This window comes from Phytophthora cinnamomi (assembly GCF_018691715.1).
Source record: "Phytophthora cinnamomi strain GKB4 chromosome Unknown Contig99, whole genome shotgun sequence".
NCBI classification, from domain to species: domain Eukaryota; phylum Oomycota; class Peronosporomycetes; order Peronosporales; family Peronosporaceae; genus Phytophthora; species Phytophthora cinnamomi.
The window spans coordinates 705,715-719,759 of NW_027151032.1; the positions used below are offsets into that span (position 1 = coordinate 705,715).

Below are 14,045 nucleotides of genomic sequence, written 5' to 3' on the forward strand. Positions count from 1 at the left end.
TGCTGCTACAACGCGTCGAGCGTTGATATCGATGAAGTAGTTCATGCGAGCGCGCTCTCCATCTGGCCCTGAGATAAAAGTGGTCGGCCAACAGCCTCGGGCGCCGGAGCATTCCAACGCCCAAGTTGGGCTCGTCTCTGCGGCGGGTATTTTTGATACCGGCAGCACGCTCAGGATCTAAAAAGATGTGGGCCAAGACTTTAGCGGAGCCCCATTCATGCCTATCAATAGCGGAGACTTACCTGGCGCGTCTGGCATGGCACTCACCCTCACTTCCCAACTTGCTTCATTCACGCCCAGCTGTGAATACGCCGCCCGACATCGGCCTGCCCGACTAAACTACCCTACCAACTCCAACCACTACAGAACTCCACGATGGTGCGCGTGTTCCTGGCTCTCGGCGGCTCACTGGCCGTGGCGGCCCAGGTGGCCGTGACGGTGGCCACCAGCGTGTCCTTCGTGAACGACTGCGCCTTCGACATCAGCCTCTACGACAACAACGCCACCGAGACTATCGCCGTGGGCGGCTCCACGTCGCGCGAGCTGGCCGACGGCTTCAGCGGCATGTTCCGCAACGGTACCAGCAGCGAGGCCACGCTGGCCGAGTTCGCCATCAGCGGCGGCAAGGCCTGGTACGCGCTCAGCGCCGTGCCGCCCGGAGCGGGCAACTGCACGAGCTACGCGGACTGCGCCGCGACCTCGGGCAAGACCGGTTTCAACGTGGCCATGGCCATCACCCCAGACGTCGGCAGCACCAGCGTGAACGCCGAGTGCGCCGCCGTGACCTGCTCGAGCGCCGACTGCGACGGCGCCTACCTGTACCCGACCGACACCTCCAAGCTGCGCAACTGCCCCGACAGCCTCGCCATCGAGGTGGCCTTCTGCCCGGACGGATCCTCCAACTCGACATCGACATCGACGTCGACAACTTCTACCACCACTACTACTACGACCGTTGTCGCTACGGATGCCCCCGTTGCCACTACCGAGGCTCCGGTTGCAACCACGGCGGCCCCTGTCGCCACTACCGCGGCTCCAGTTGCCACAACTGCGGCCCCGGTTGCAACCACGGCGACCCCCGAGTCAACGACTGCGGCTCCGGTTGCCTCGGACGCCGATTACTCGGCCGGTGTTGTCTCGACGGACTCGCCATCCTCGACCAGCACCAGCTCGACTACTTCGACTAGCACTGCTAGTACCAGCTCCACCACGTCCAGCTCTTCGACGACTTCGACTAGCACCACGAAGACCACCTCGAGCGGCTCCACGGGAGACTTCTCGAGCGCCACGATCAGCTCCAGCTTCGAGTACAGCGGCACCAACGCTGGCTCGGCCACCGGCACCTACGGCAAGGTGACGGCGATGTCTTCGTGCTCGACGGAGGATGTTTCGGTGACGGACCCCGTCGGCCCCATGAGCGAGGAAGTGACCATGGTCTTCCGTGGCCCCATGAACATCTACAACATCGCCGTTTTCAGCGGCTCGTCCGGCAACGCCTGGACAAAGGTGTCGTCCTACGACGCTAGCGCCGGCACGCAGGACAACATGGTCTTCATGAACAACATGAACATCGACTACACTGGCGCGGACTCGAGCCCGCAGGGCTACTCGACGGCTGACGGCTCCGCCACGGCTACGGAGTCGACCATCTTCGGCGGCTCGCTGGCGGATGCCTCCGACACATCGGTGACTGGCGGCGGCCCGTGCGTGTCCACAGGCTGTGAAGTCAACATCATGACGTCGACGAACTGCGCCGACGAGGACGGCTGCATTGGCTACTACGACGACATGGGCTTCCATGGCTGGGACGGCGGCATGAAGATGTTCGTGACCAAGGTGCAGATGCCGACGGGTTCGACGGCGAACCTGCCTGCTATCTGGATGCTGAATGCCCAGGTTGTGCGTGCTAGTCAGTACGGCTGCAACTGCCGTGGATCGGGCTCCGTGGGTGGCTGCGGTGAGCTTGATGTCGCCGAGGTCATTGAGACCAACACGGCCCAAGACAAGGTGTCGACCCACTACTACTTCTATGACGGCAGCGTGTCCCCGGGCGGTGACAACTACGCCGCGCGCCCCACCGACTCGGCCGTGACGTACGTGACCATCTACGACAACTCCGGCGAGGGCGTCGTAAAGATCATTGAGATCGGCGGCGACGACTTCGACTTTTCGGTGGACTCGGTCTCCGCTGACACTGTGTCGACGTGGCTGTCCGCCTCGGTGGAGAACCTCATCAGCTAAGCGGTTTGTCGTTGGACCTCTTGTTTTACATTGGATGTTGGAATCGTTTGGCAGGACCACCAGAGGATTCTGTATGACTCCTACATTAGACTAAGTATTGTCGCTCCCTGCGCGCGCTGGAGATAATACGATAGCAGTATTGCTCTTTGATGGTGTTGGCTCGATAAGAATGTAGTCTGAATGATTTTACTCGGGATAATGCGCAATGATGAACTTTTCTACTACGTAGTAGCTGTATCCACATTTGCTTTCTTTGTGTACGTACAAATGATTGAGCGAACCCCTGCATCCTTGTGCACAACACGTAGAACAATGTATTGGGAATGATGATCGTTGATACTGCACAGTACATATCTTGCAGGGATCGCGCGCGAGCTGCGTCAATTAAATGTGTAAGCCATCGTATCGGTGAGGAAGGCGCTGCAACTAACGCCACATGACGGGCATTCAATCAGTGCATGTACACTGAGTTGTAGTCGTGGTGTCAGCGCAGTGTGATACCAGTGAAGGCAACGACGATGCGTCACTGAAGCCCATCCATCGATATGCTGCGGTGCAAGTGCGGTGCAAGAGGAGGAGGAAGTAGAAGACGAGAGCAAAGCCGCGAGTTGAAGCGGTCGGCAACGAGACGATGAGGGCGGACAATGCTCCATAGCGCGAAATATTGGCCCGCGAAATGGCAGTGAAGCAAACGCACCATATTCGCTACATCGTCCGCCAACTCTTCCTCCATTTTGCAAGCTCATCCTAACTACAGCGAGTATGGTGGCGTGCCCTGGCCAAACCATGAACATACCGTTGGCGTAGCGCACGCCAACGATGGCCTGGCCGATCAAGGAGCGGTACTCATTCCTGTTTGTAGAAAGCTCGCCGACGCGGACTGTCATCAACGTGAAGGATCTGTCGCCACTGGGGACACGTAGGCCAACGTCGTACGAACAACAACACCGCTGCAGCATGGCGTGCCGACCGTGCAGCAGTGCACGTTGGCAAATCAGTCAGCTCCGACGGGATCGCCTTCGTACAGCGAGGCCGACTGGCAGCCACACAGCGCCAAGCATGACAAGCAAGCCCATCACTCCGAACGGATCCGCGTTTCCCACGCCAGCGGAGTCTGCAGCATCAGTGAGCGAAGCCACCTTGGTGACGCGCGGCCGAGGGCGAGTGATCACAGAGACGTCAGCCGATTTAGAAAGCGCGCGACACTCGCAGACGCCACCGCGTTAGCCGCTCGTTACGCGCAGTCCTTTCGGCCAGCCGCAGTGCCGATTCCTGCGCGGCAGGGGCAAAGAATCCGCAGGCCACCTGGCATTTTGGTGTTGCAACTCGCCGTGTGACTCAGGCGTAAAGTGCCTGGCAGCACTCGACCATCGAGTGTCGATCGGCTGGGCACGCGACGCGACGAGCGGCTAATCGAACTAAGTCAGTAGATCGCAAAAAGGTTGCCAAGAGCCTCCAGCCGATCCTCGCCGCCAAATCCGCCACCGCTGCAGACGCAGCACCGAAACCTCTCGCCCCCTTCCCTGCCAGCCGATCGCCCTTCGCGCGGCGAGCACGCGCTCGTACGCTCGAAAATCATCTCCAAACCGCCACCAGACCGCGCTGAGCCGACTTAACGCTTTATAACGGTGCCTACTCACTTGCGTTAATAGTCAGATCCCGCATACAAAACCTAAATGATCGGAGGCCGGTTCGCGCCCCGGCCCTGCGCCCCAGAGAGTGGACCTCCGAGTCACGGGCGGCCAAGTGCAGACGAAAGGCCTGGTCCACCGCTGCCGGTGCTGACGTCGTCGTGCTCCACCGCGGCCGCCAGATGGCGCTGGCGTCCATGCCATGAACCATGGGGCGCTGCGACTAGCGCCTGAGATGAGCGCGAGGCTGCCCACACCGCGCCATCGCCACGATGTGTCTGGCACCCGTCTGTCGTCCGAGCGTCTCCGAAAGCGCTGATCGGCTTTACCCGCGTGGGTGATAAGTGAGCGCTACTACCTGTACGCGCGTGCCCCGCTGTGCCTCATTCCGCAATTTGCCGGCTTGGGCTCACTCCTCGACAGCTCAGCTCATCCGCACACAATGGTTAAGGTCTTCCTCGCCTTGAGCGCCGCGCTGGTGATGGCCGCGCCTGTGGCCGCTTCCGTGTCGGTCACCTTTGTCAACTCGTGCTCGAACTCCATCAGCCTCTACGACAACAGCAAGAGCGAGACCATCGCGGCCGGCAGCTCCACGTCACGCGAGCTGGCCAGCGGCTACCACGGCATGTTCCGCGACGGCACCGACGACGAGGCCACGCTGGCCGAGTTCACTATCTCGGGCGGCTACACCTGGTACGATATCAGCGTGATCCCGCCCGGAAGCGGCAGCTGCTCGTCCTACGAGGCGTGCAAGGAGCTCACGGGCAAGACCGGCTACAACGTGGCCATGAGCATCGCGCCCGACACGAGCTCGGCCACGTCCGTCTCCAGCTCCTGCGCCACGCTCACCTGCGAGAGCGCGGACTGCTCCGACGCCTACCTGTACCCGTCGGACGACACCAAGACGCACAGCTGCCCGGACACGCTGCCCTTCACGGTCACCTTCTGCCCCGGTGGATCCAGCTCCAGCACCACGACGACCACCGGCAGCAGCACCACCACGACGTCCTCGTCGTCCACGCAGCAGCAGTCGAACTACCAGCAGTCGACGACCGGCCAGCAGTCCCAGTCGCAGTCGACGTCGGCCCCGACGGCGACCACGGCCGCCCCCGAGGTCGCCAACGACTACGAGTCCGGCACGGTCTCGCTGACGTCCACGGCCAGCAGCTCGACGTCTACCTCGGCGCAGACTCAGACTTCGACGTCCACTTCAACTTCAACTACGTCGACCACTTCAACGACGACGACCGGCAGCGCCGCGTCCTTCTCGAGCGCTACGATCAGCTCCAGCTTCGTGTACAACGGCACGAACGCCGGCTCGGCCACCGGCACCTACGGCAAGGTGACGGCCATGTCCTCGTGCACCACCGAGGAGGTGTCGGTGAGCGACCCCGTGGGTCCGTTCAGCGAGGAGGTGTCCATGGTCTTCCGCGGGCCGCTCAACATCTACAACATCGCCGTGTTCAACGCCACCTCGGGCAGCGACTGGACCAAGGTGTCGTCCTACAGCCAGAACGGCACCCAGGAGAACATGGTCTTCATGAATAACCTCAACATCGACTACACCGGCGCCGACTCGAGCCCGCAGGGTTACGCGACAGCCGACGGCTCTGGAACTGCCTCCAAGAGCACGACGTTCGGTGGTTCCCTTGCTGATGCCTCGGACTCGTCAGTGACTGGCGGCGGCCCGTGCGTGTCCACGGGCTGCGAGGTCAACATCATGACGTCGACGAACTGCGCCGACGAGGACGGCTGCATTGGCTACTACGACGACATGGGCTTCCACGGCTGGGACGGCGGCATGAAGATGTTCGTGACCAAGGTGCAGATGCCGACGGGCGCCTCTGTCAACCGCCCCGCCATTTGGATGCTCAACGCCCAGGTGGTTCGCGCCAACCAGTACGGTTGCAACTGCCGCGGCGAGGGATCCGAGGGCGGATGCGGTGAACTCGACATTGCCGAGGTCATTGAGACCAACACGGACAAGGACAAGGTGTCGACCCACTACTACTTCTTCGACGGCAGTGTGTCTCCGGGCGGTGACAACTACGCCGCGCGCCCCACCGACTCGGCCGTGACGTACGTGACGATCATCGACAACTCGAGTTCGGGCACCATCAAGATCATTGAGCTGGGCGGCGACGACTTCGACTTCGACGTGGACGCCGTGTCGGCTGCCCAGGTGACGTCGTGGATCTCGGCTTCGGTCGAGAACCTCATTAGCTAAGCAGCTACGAGTCGATTCGTAGCGGCCTTAGTTGAGCTGTGTGTTGCAGTGTCGTGGCGTGGCCTCTGAGCCGCAAGTTTCGGCTAATAGATGGGGCGGCCATAGCTGTGTCCCTCCTTCCCTAAAAACCGCGTAGTAACTTGATATCTATACAACGATTTTGAAGCTACGCCCCGCGGTCTTCTTCGATTCACATCAATTTGTTGTCTACGCAATTTGTTGTCTACGCATTGCTACTGACAGCTTTTGCCGTGCTACATGGATCATGAATGGTTCTTGGCCGAGTTCTCTTGTTGCACAGCATCGGCGCTGTTGTCCTCTCCACTTTTCTTTTTGGTTTTGTTGCCACCTTTACGGGCAGTAGTTTTTGGGGATGGTGAACCATTACCCTGCTTTACGTTCCCCTGAATCGGTGAATCACCAAGGTCGCCCACGCCGAAGTTAGTGGAGGATTTCGCCAGCTGTGATGCCTTTGCTGGAATGTACCCCGCGATTGCCTTGTACTGCTTCAATGCGTCCAAGGCACGACCACCATTCACCGAGTCAAACGCACCGCACTTCTCCAGCACATTGGCGGAGCACGCGCGACCCAGAGCTGCACGACAGTCGTCCGCCGTGGAAATGCTCGATTTACTTTCATCGGCGAGGACGGGCTCCACTGTATCGTCGAAGTAGTTGCCCTCGGCGAGAACGAACGCGTTGGCCCCGGGCTCGAACGAGTGACCGGAATTGTCAGCCCAGTAGTTGTTGGCGATGTGGGCGACCACATTGGCATTAGGGCTCGACGCCCCGACGATCTTCGGCGACCGACCCGACGTTTCGTGGATATAGTTGTTGAGGAAACTCACGCGCGTGGTGGTGCCGTCCAGGATGAAGCCCCAGTAATGACGGCCATCACATGAGGTAGAAAACTCCGTACGGCCGTCGAAATCCGAGTTGCTGATCGTGAGACTGTCGACGCCGGCAAACCCACTAACGAACATTTGCCGACCAACACGCGAAATTTTGATGTGATCCAGCCAGATATTCTTCATCGCCCGGTCTTCCATGCCCTGGAGATAGATGGCATCTCCGCCCCATACATACTGCGGATTCAGTTCCGTGATATGGATGTTCTGAATAATGATGTTGTCTCCGTCGAGCCAGAGACCTTTTCCTCTGAGGATTCCCTTCTGGTCGATTCCACGCAACGTTTTGTTGCTCGAGACGAAGAGGGCGTCCTTGGTGGCCTTGTCGTACGTCACCTGCACTTTTACCTGCTGGTCGCAACCACCAGTGTGGGTCAGCGTGGTGTCTCCTGGGAACAGTATCACGTCTTGGCCCTTGAAGCCGTTGTTCTTGGCCAGACACTCCGTGTGGGCTCTAGGTCTGCATCCCGTCTCAGTGATGGTTCCTTCGGTGCCGACGAAGTTGAACTCCTTGTCGAGCACGATGACGCGTGGCTGATCGTCACTGAGGAGGTGTTTGAGCTCTTCGATGGTGGCGGGGTAATCTGGTGTAGCGCTGCCACCACCGGTGGTGCCGGCGGCGAACCCGAGAGCTTGGCCCGTATGGATAACATCCGCGATCGACCGGGCAATCAGTAGTGCCGTGAACACTGTCGTCTGAGCGATCACTCCGTATGCTTTCATGCTTTTGGGCTGGAAGAAACTGCACCAATCAAACTTGATTTCCGGGGCTTCCGGAAAAATGAAAAGTGATCGGTGCGCCCACCTGAATTTTGTTCAAGCATGTAATTCTACACGACGCAACGTATACATTACAAAACCTTCTATTATCGTGATGACGAAGAATATTCGATTACAATACTGCTTGGTATAGGCAGGATTACATTCAAACCTCGTAAACAGGCAGTTCTAAAACACATGTATAATGGTTCTCTTTCATAGACCCCTGTAATGCATTTTGGATATATAAACTGAATGGCACTTTGGCAACCACCAACCAGTCGTCCAGCGTTCTTGGCGTGTTGCCACGCGCGTTAGAGAAACCGGGCTGTTTAATGGGTCGCCTTCATGTCCTTGGTAGACATTTATCGTAGTTCGGAGAATTTCATCATCGAAACTACAGTGCCGCAGCTCACGGAGCAGAGTAAAGCCACGCTTCTGGATTCTCGCTTTGTCATCGGCTGTTTTTACTACCGGTACTGTACATGTAAGTTCTAACGTCAGATGTAGTTTACCTACTAGTAGTTTACCTACTGCCAGCAGTACTGGGGGAACAAGTTATTTGTCCAGTTGTTGCTCGTAATCGTCACATAGAGATCGGGTTGTGGAACTTATTGATTGAGCGCACGTTTTATTGCAGTCTCAACAATCTTAAATACAAAATATTGAAATCTATAAGCTCGCTTACATTTCCTCTGGCGAGGTGCATTTCAATTCGTTTGGTCTAGTAATCGTCCTAACGCATCTATCTTCTCCATCACAGAGCTGCGAAGCTTAAAAAATAGAAATTTTGAGATGTTTTGGTCTTTGTACTCATCGTGTTAGCTTGTATCCCAACAACTACCGTAATAATCGGGCCCAGTGCGACACAGTTTCCCAGTCATAATCAAGTGAAGCGAAAAACCTCGTAAGGTTTTTCAAAGAGTTCGCTCGGATGACGTCCGTCCGGCACGGTTGGTTGCGGTACCTCCCTCGCGCCATCGCAGTCACAAAAGAAAATGAAGAAGAGGCCGAAGAACAATAACAAGACGAAGCTGACGGTGCGGTCTCTCGGAAGTCATGCTCGATACTCGTTTTTTTACATTTTGCTGATGATGCTCGTGTACAGGGGGCTGAGGCCTCTAAAACCACTGCCAGAGATGACCATCACTGACGAGGAGGAAGATAACGATCAATAGACGTTAAACGCAAGTTTTTTTTCAAGTCTTTTTTCTTAATATTTTTAGGAGGGGAGGGGTTGTCACCTGTACGTCTGCCAGTGTCGCACTCAAACCGTTTGTCGCACTGGGCCCGATTATTACGGTATTATAATAAACCAACTTTTTCCTCGTCTCGCATTCTGAAGCAGCCAGAAAATCAACTGGTAGCTAACGTCGGTTCTCTGGACTTGCGACTGGTTATTTCTCTGCCAGATTGCAACTGAAGCCGTGCGCAGGGGTGAAAAGTAGAATGGGGGCACCCTGGAGATTGTGATTGCCGATTGAAATCTCCGCTCTATCAATTGTTGTGATTGACAATCTTGGCAATATTACAATAGCAATCCTATTTTGTGCGTAGAGATTCCGAACGTACAGCTGTAATATGGGCTGCCCTCATTAAGCAGCGCTAGAGTCCGCTAGCTTGCCCGGTACAGCGCAGCATTTACCTTGGTGACGAGTGGGTTTTTGTTGGTAAGCTTCGATTGGTTCGTCAATACTATCTATCTCCGTTATGCCTGTTGCAATACGTTAAGCTGAGCGATCACCGCCAGCGAAAGTATCGTGCTGGCGCGAGGTAGTGTTAGTCTTAGCAAGAAATGGGTGCTTCGCTGTAGTTGCTGCTGGTAAAATTGAGTGTGCAAGTTCGAATAATCGGAATCTCGATTGCATATGGTGGTAAACTGAGACAGCATGGGCAATATTTAATAGCGGGTTTACTCACAGCCTGATTCTTTTTCAACTGATCTTGCGCCGGATGAGTTCTTGAAAATATATAACGTTAGAATTACAGCTGCAGAAGTTCAACGTTGAAAACCAGGGCTGGTAAAACCTGCCGATTTTTAAAAACGCAATTAGGTTTTCGGCATGGGTTAAATCAATATAACCAAGTTTTTTATTGGTTGTTGATTTAAAGCAGCTTTTCGATCTTCGGGGCAATCTAAGCTTCTATGGAAGCCGAGAAAGCGCGTTCGGATGCGGAACTTGAAGCGACTAAGCTGAACACACTCAATGCGAGCACTTTTAGCGTCAGCCACCGTGATCCCAGAAGTTATAAAGCGTCTTGACCTTCTCTTTGAGCTCCGTGTATCGTCGATCTGGATTCGCTTTCATTATACTACACCTGGATGGCAGTCATTTCAATCCTCAAATGTTTGCTTCGTGCGATATTGGAGTTGGTGTCACGCAGAAAAATTAACGATAATATCCTTGTGTCGGGAAATATTCCACATCCAACATAGCGAGAATAATGTACGTGACGCCATGAGCATGGGTACACACGAAGTCTGCTTGTCGGTATTGTCGCGGCGGTCCTGGGTTTATCCTCGCCCCCATGTTTTGCCGCCGCCTGAGGGAGTGTTGACAATACGAACACACTTGTATTCATTGCCTTATCTACTATGGTATTTACAAGCAAACTGAACAATCGTAGGCCGTGTTAGGAAGGAAGCGGATACCATACAACGAGTTCTGAATCAGAACTTCTGATAAATCTGTTGGCACTTCTGAGGGGTTGACAGGTTTTACTATAAAACCTACGTTAAAACCTAATAGTTATGTCGGCCCTGTTGAAAACACATCATTTTAGTTTTTGGTATGGTTGTGGAAACTTCATCGTCGGTACTGATCCAGCGTGTTAGTCGGCATTTCGCACTGCAATGTGAATATTCGTGATGACGATGTAAGTCTCCAGGGAGTCAACGCTGTTTTTCTCGAGAACATACTTTTTGGTACTCGAGATATCTGTGCACGGGTATCGCACCACGAACAGTGGTCATATCGGGCTCTTGGACTGCAATTGCGCCGAAACGGTCGAGTTTTCATCTTGGATGGGACAACACAAGCATCGTCGTCTCCTCAGCATGCCGCGAGCTCCTCGACAGCTCCTGGCTTTTGTGTCACCAACACCAACAACATCAGCAAGTTGCAAACTGGTGCCAAAATAATATTAGACTATACAATCACTAATACATGTACTATGATCAAGCTAATAACACTGTCCACCCTTATTAGTCAGGCCATCACTAATTGTGGTGGAATGTTTTGCTGTCCGTAACCCGAACTTTCAAACCGATGTTTTGTGAACAAAACCGGTTCAAACTTCAAACCGACCATACTGGAGGATAGGTCTCTAAGGAGATCTGTCCAAAACCGGTATTTTTGATACAAAATATGGAGATTTGTAAAATATCCTATTTTAGTGACGTAACTTATCAGATCACTAAGATACTGTAATGCATCAGTACTCATCAGACCACGGGCAAGCCCATTTTTATAGCGCGCAGATTTGGGCCAATCCCGCGGCCCATTTCCGCTACGTCAGCCTTGTTCTAAGGGCTGCCACTGGCCGCACACGTACGTTGAGCCTCTCGCCTTGCACCTCACGCCCTGCCCAGCCATGAGCCACTCCGCAACTTGCACCCCCGACGCCGCCATGGACGTGCGCCAAGTCCCCGTCGTTGACATTGAAGCCCTCATGGCGTTCCGCTCGGACGCCGAAGTGGACGCCGCGCTGCGCGAGGCCCAGCACGGCGCGCTGCACAAGACCATCGAGGAGGTCCGCGCCGCCGCCAGCGAGTGGGGCTTCTTCTACATCGCCAACCACGGGCTGCCGGACCAGGACGTGGACAGCTTCCAGGCGGCAATGCGCTCCTTCTTCAACCTGCCCATGCAGGTCAAGCGCACCATCCGCCGCAGCGCCACCAACTCGCGCGGCTATTTCGACGACGAGCTCACCAAGAACAAGACCGACTGGAAGGAGTGCCTCGACTTTGCCGGAGTCGACGAGGACGGCCCGCCCAACGACAACCACGAACGCCTCGGAGACGACCGGAACCAGTGGCTCGACGAGAAGGAGCTGCCCGGCTTCCGCCAGGAGATGGTCGAATACTACAGTAAGATGGAGTACATCTCGCGTCGCCTGCTCAAGGTCTTCGCGGTCGCGTTGGGCGAGGAGCCGGCCTTCTTCGACCAGTTCTTCCACGGCGACAACTCGAGCTTCTTGAGGCTGAACCACTACCCCGTGGCCCCCGAGCCGGAGAAGACCATGGGCGTCTACCACCACACCGATGCTGGCGCACTGACGGTTCTACTACAGGACGACGAGGTCGCCTCGCTGCAGGCATTCCACCGAGACTCGCAGACATGGACGCTGGTGCCGCCCCGTAAGGGAACGTACACGATCAACATCGGAGATATGGTGCAAGTCTGGTCCAACGACAAGTTCGTGGCGCCACTGCACCGCGTGCTCGCGAACGGCGGCGCCGACCGGTTCTCGGCCCCGTTCTTCTACAACCCGTCGTACAGGGCCCAGGTGGGGCCCATTGTGGTGAAGGAGGGCGAGGAAGCTAACTACCGCCCGCTGAGCTGGCGCGAGTTCCGACTGGCGCGTTTCAAGGGCGACTACGCCGACAGCGGCAAGGAGATCCAGATCGGAGACTTCAAGATCAATGGACCCATCGACGTCGCCAACTCGTAGACAACGAAGCTCGGCGAACTGTTCTTGTAAAGGAAAAAAATGAAACTACTTAACTGTCAAGTGGTTGGTTACATTGCGGAGTTCATGTAACGGACACCACGCCCCTTCGGAGATTGAAACCTATCAGCTTTACTGGTCATTTCCCAATTCTCCGCTTCAAGATCAACGGAAGACCAAGGATGGAGGTGCACCAGGTCCCCGTCATCGACGTCGGGGCCTTCACGGCTCTCACCACGGACGCGGAAGTGGACGCCGCGCTTCGTGAACCCAGCAACGCGTCGATCAGCGAGATCATCGAGGCGATACGCGCTGCGTCGAGCGAGTGGGGCTTCTTCTACATCGCCAACCACGGACTGCCCGAGCAGGAGGTGGCCCGCTTCCAGGAGGTCATGCGCTCCTTCTTCCACCTGCCAGTAGGAACCAAACGCTCCATCTCCCGCCTGGCCACGAACGCCCGTGGCTACGTGGAGGGGGAGCTCACCAAGAACAAAACGGACTGGAAGGAGTGCTTCGACTTCACTGGCGCCTACGAGGACTGCCCCCCGCCTCCAGAGGGCGACGGGCGGCTGGGGACGTCGCAAAATCAGTGGCTCCCGGAGGATACCCTACCGGGCTTCCGCCACGAGATGCAGACGTACTACGACAAGATGGAGAGCATCTCCCGCCGTCTTTTGAAGATCCTGGCTGTTTCGCTGGGGCAGCAGCCTGCGTTCTTCGACCAGTTCTTCCGAGGCAACAGCCCCAGTGTCATGAGGCTGAACCACTACCCGGTGTCCAAGGAGCCCGAGAAGACCATGGGAGTCTACAACCACACGGACCCTGGCGCTCTTACCATCTTGCTGCAAGATGACGAAGTAGCTTCGCTCCAGGTGTTTCACCGGAAGTCCGAGACGTGGGTGAATGTGCCGGCGCGGAAAGGCACGTACACGATCAACCTTGGCGACATGATGCAAGTGTGGTCGAACGACAGGTTCGTGGCGCCAATTCACCGTGTTTTGGCGACGGACAAGGCTAGTCGCTTCTCGGCCCCGTTCTTCTACTTGCCGACATACAACGCCCAGGTGGAGCCTATCATAGTTAAGAAAGGCGAGGTGCCCAACTACCGTCCGTTCAGCTGGACTGAGTACATTGTGGCACGAGCTCGTGGCAACTATGCCGACCTGGGAAAGGAAAACCAGATCGGCGACTTCAAGATCAACGGACCGATCGATGTTGCAAACTCGTAAAAATCGATGAGAGTTGGGCAGGATGTCTGGAATAGCTATGGACTGGCCGTATTTCATTTAATGATTTAGGCAACTACGCAGCCTGCGAGATGCCACCATTTTTATTGTCGATTCAGCATATTAGTCAATCTTATCCCTGCAGATCTCACTCAAGTACGCGCTTTTTGGGGGTTGCGATAGTCACTTGATCAATTGGAAACTATTATAATGCCGAATTCTTCGGGGGAATTTGACGAGTTTGATCACGCAGACCAGCCTCATCACTTCAAGATCACCAGCCAATCACGATGCCGTTCGCGACAGTGTCGATAGCGGGTCGAAGGTCGATCTTCGCACCGACACATGGGCTTCTCGATCACTTCTGAATCTGCGAGATCGA

General features: G+C 55.9%; 4 protein-coding genes across 4 annotated transcripts; all 4 read left to right on the forward strand.

Annotated features, from left to right (window-relative positions):
* Positions 1–375: 375 nt before the first annotated feature.
* IUM83_08528 (putative GPI anchor protein) lies at positions 376–2,241 on the forward strand (the record flags this gene model as incomplete). Its single annotated transcript, XM_067932908.1, has 1 exon — positions 376–2,241. The coding sequence occupies one exon, from the start codon at positions 376–378 to the stop codon at positions 2,239–2,241; it is 1,866 nt and encodes a 621-aa protein (XP_067783465.1).
* A 2,073-nt stretch (positions 2,242–4,314) lies between these two features.
* IUM83_08529 (putative GPI anchor protein) lies at positions 4,315–6,099 on the forward strand (the record flags this gene model as incomplete). The annotated part of the gene is made up of 1 exon (XM_067932909.1): positions 4,315–6,099. The coding sequence occupies one exon, from the start codon at positions 4,315–4,317 to the stop codon at positions 6,097–6,099; it is 1,785 nt and encodes a 594-aa protein (XP_067783464.1).
* A 5,297-nt stretch (positions 6,100–11,396) lies between these two features.
* Positions 11,397–12,440, forward strand: IUM83_08530 (2OG-Fe(II) oxygenase superfamily protein; the record flags this gene model as incomplete). The annotated part of the gene is made up of 1 exon (XM_067932910.1): positions 11,397–12,440. One exon carries the CDS (start codon positions 11,397–11,399, stop codon positions 12,438–12,440), a length of 1,044 nt encoding a protein of 347 aa, XP_067783399.1.
* Positions 12,441–12,619: 179 nt separating this feature from the next.
* Positions 12,620–13,666, forward strand: IUM83_08531 (2OG-Fe(II) oxygenase superfamily protein; the record flags this gene model as incomplete). The annotated part of the gene is made up of 1 exon (XM_067932911.1): positions 12,620–13,666. The coding sequence occupies one exon, from the start codon at positions 12,620–12,622 to the stop codon at positions 13,664–13,666; it is 1,047 nt and encodes a 348-aa protein (XP_067783477.1).
* Positions 13,667–14,045: the final 379 nt, after the last annotated feature.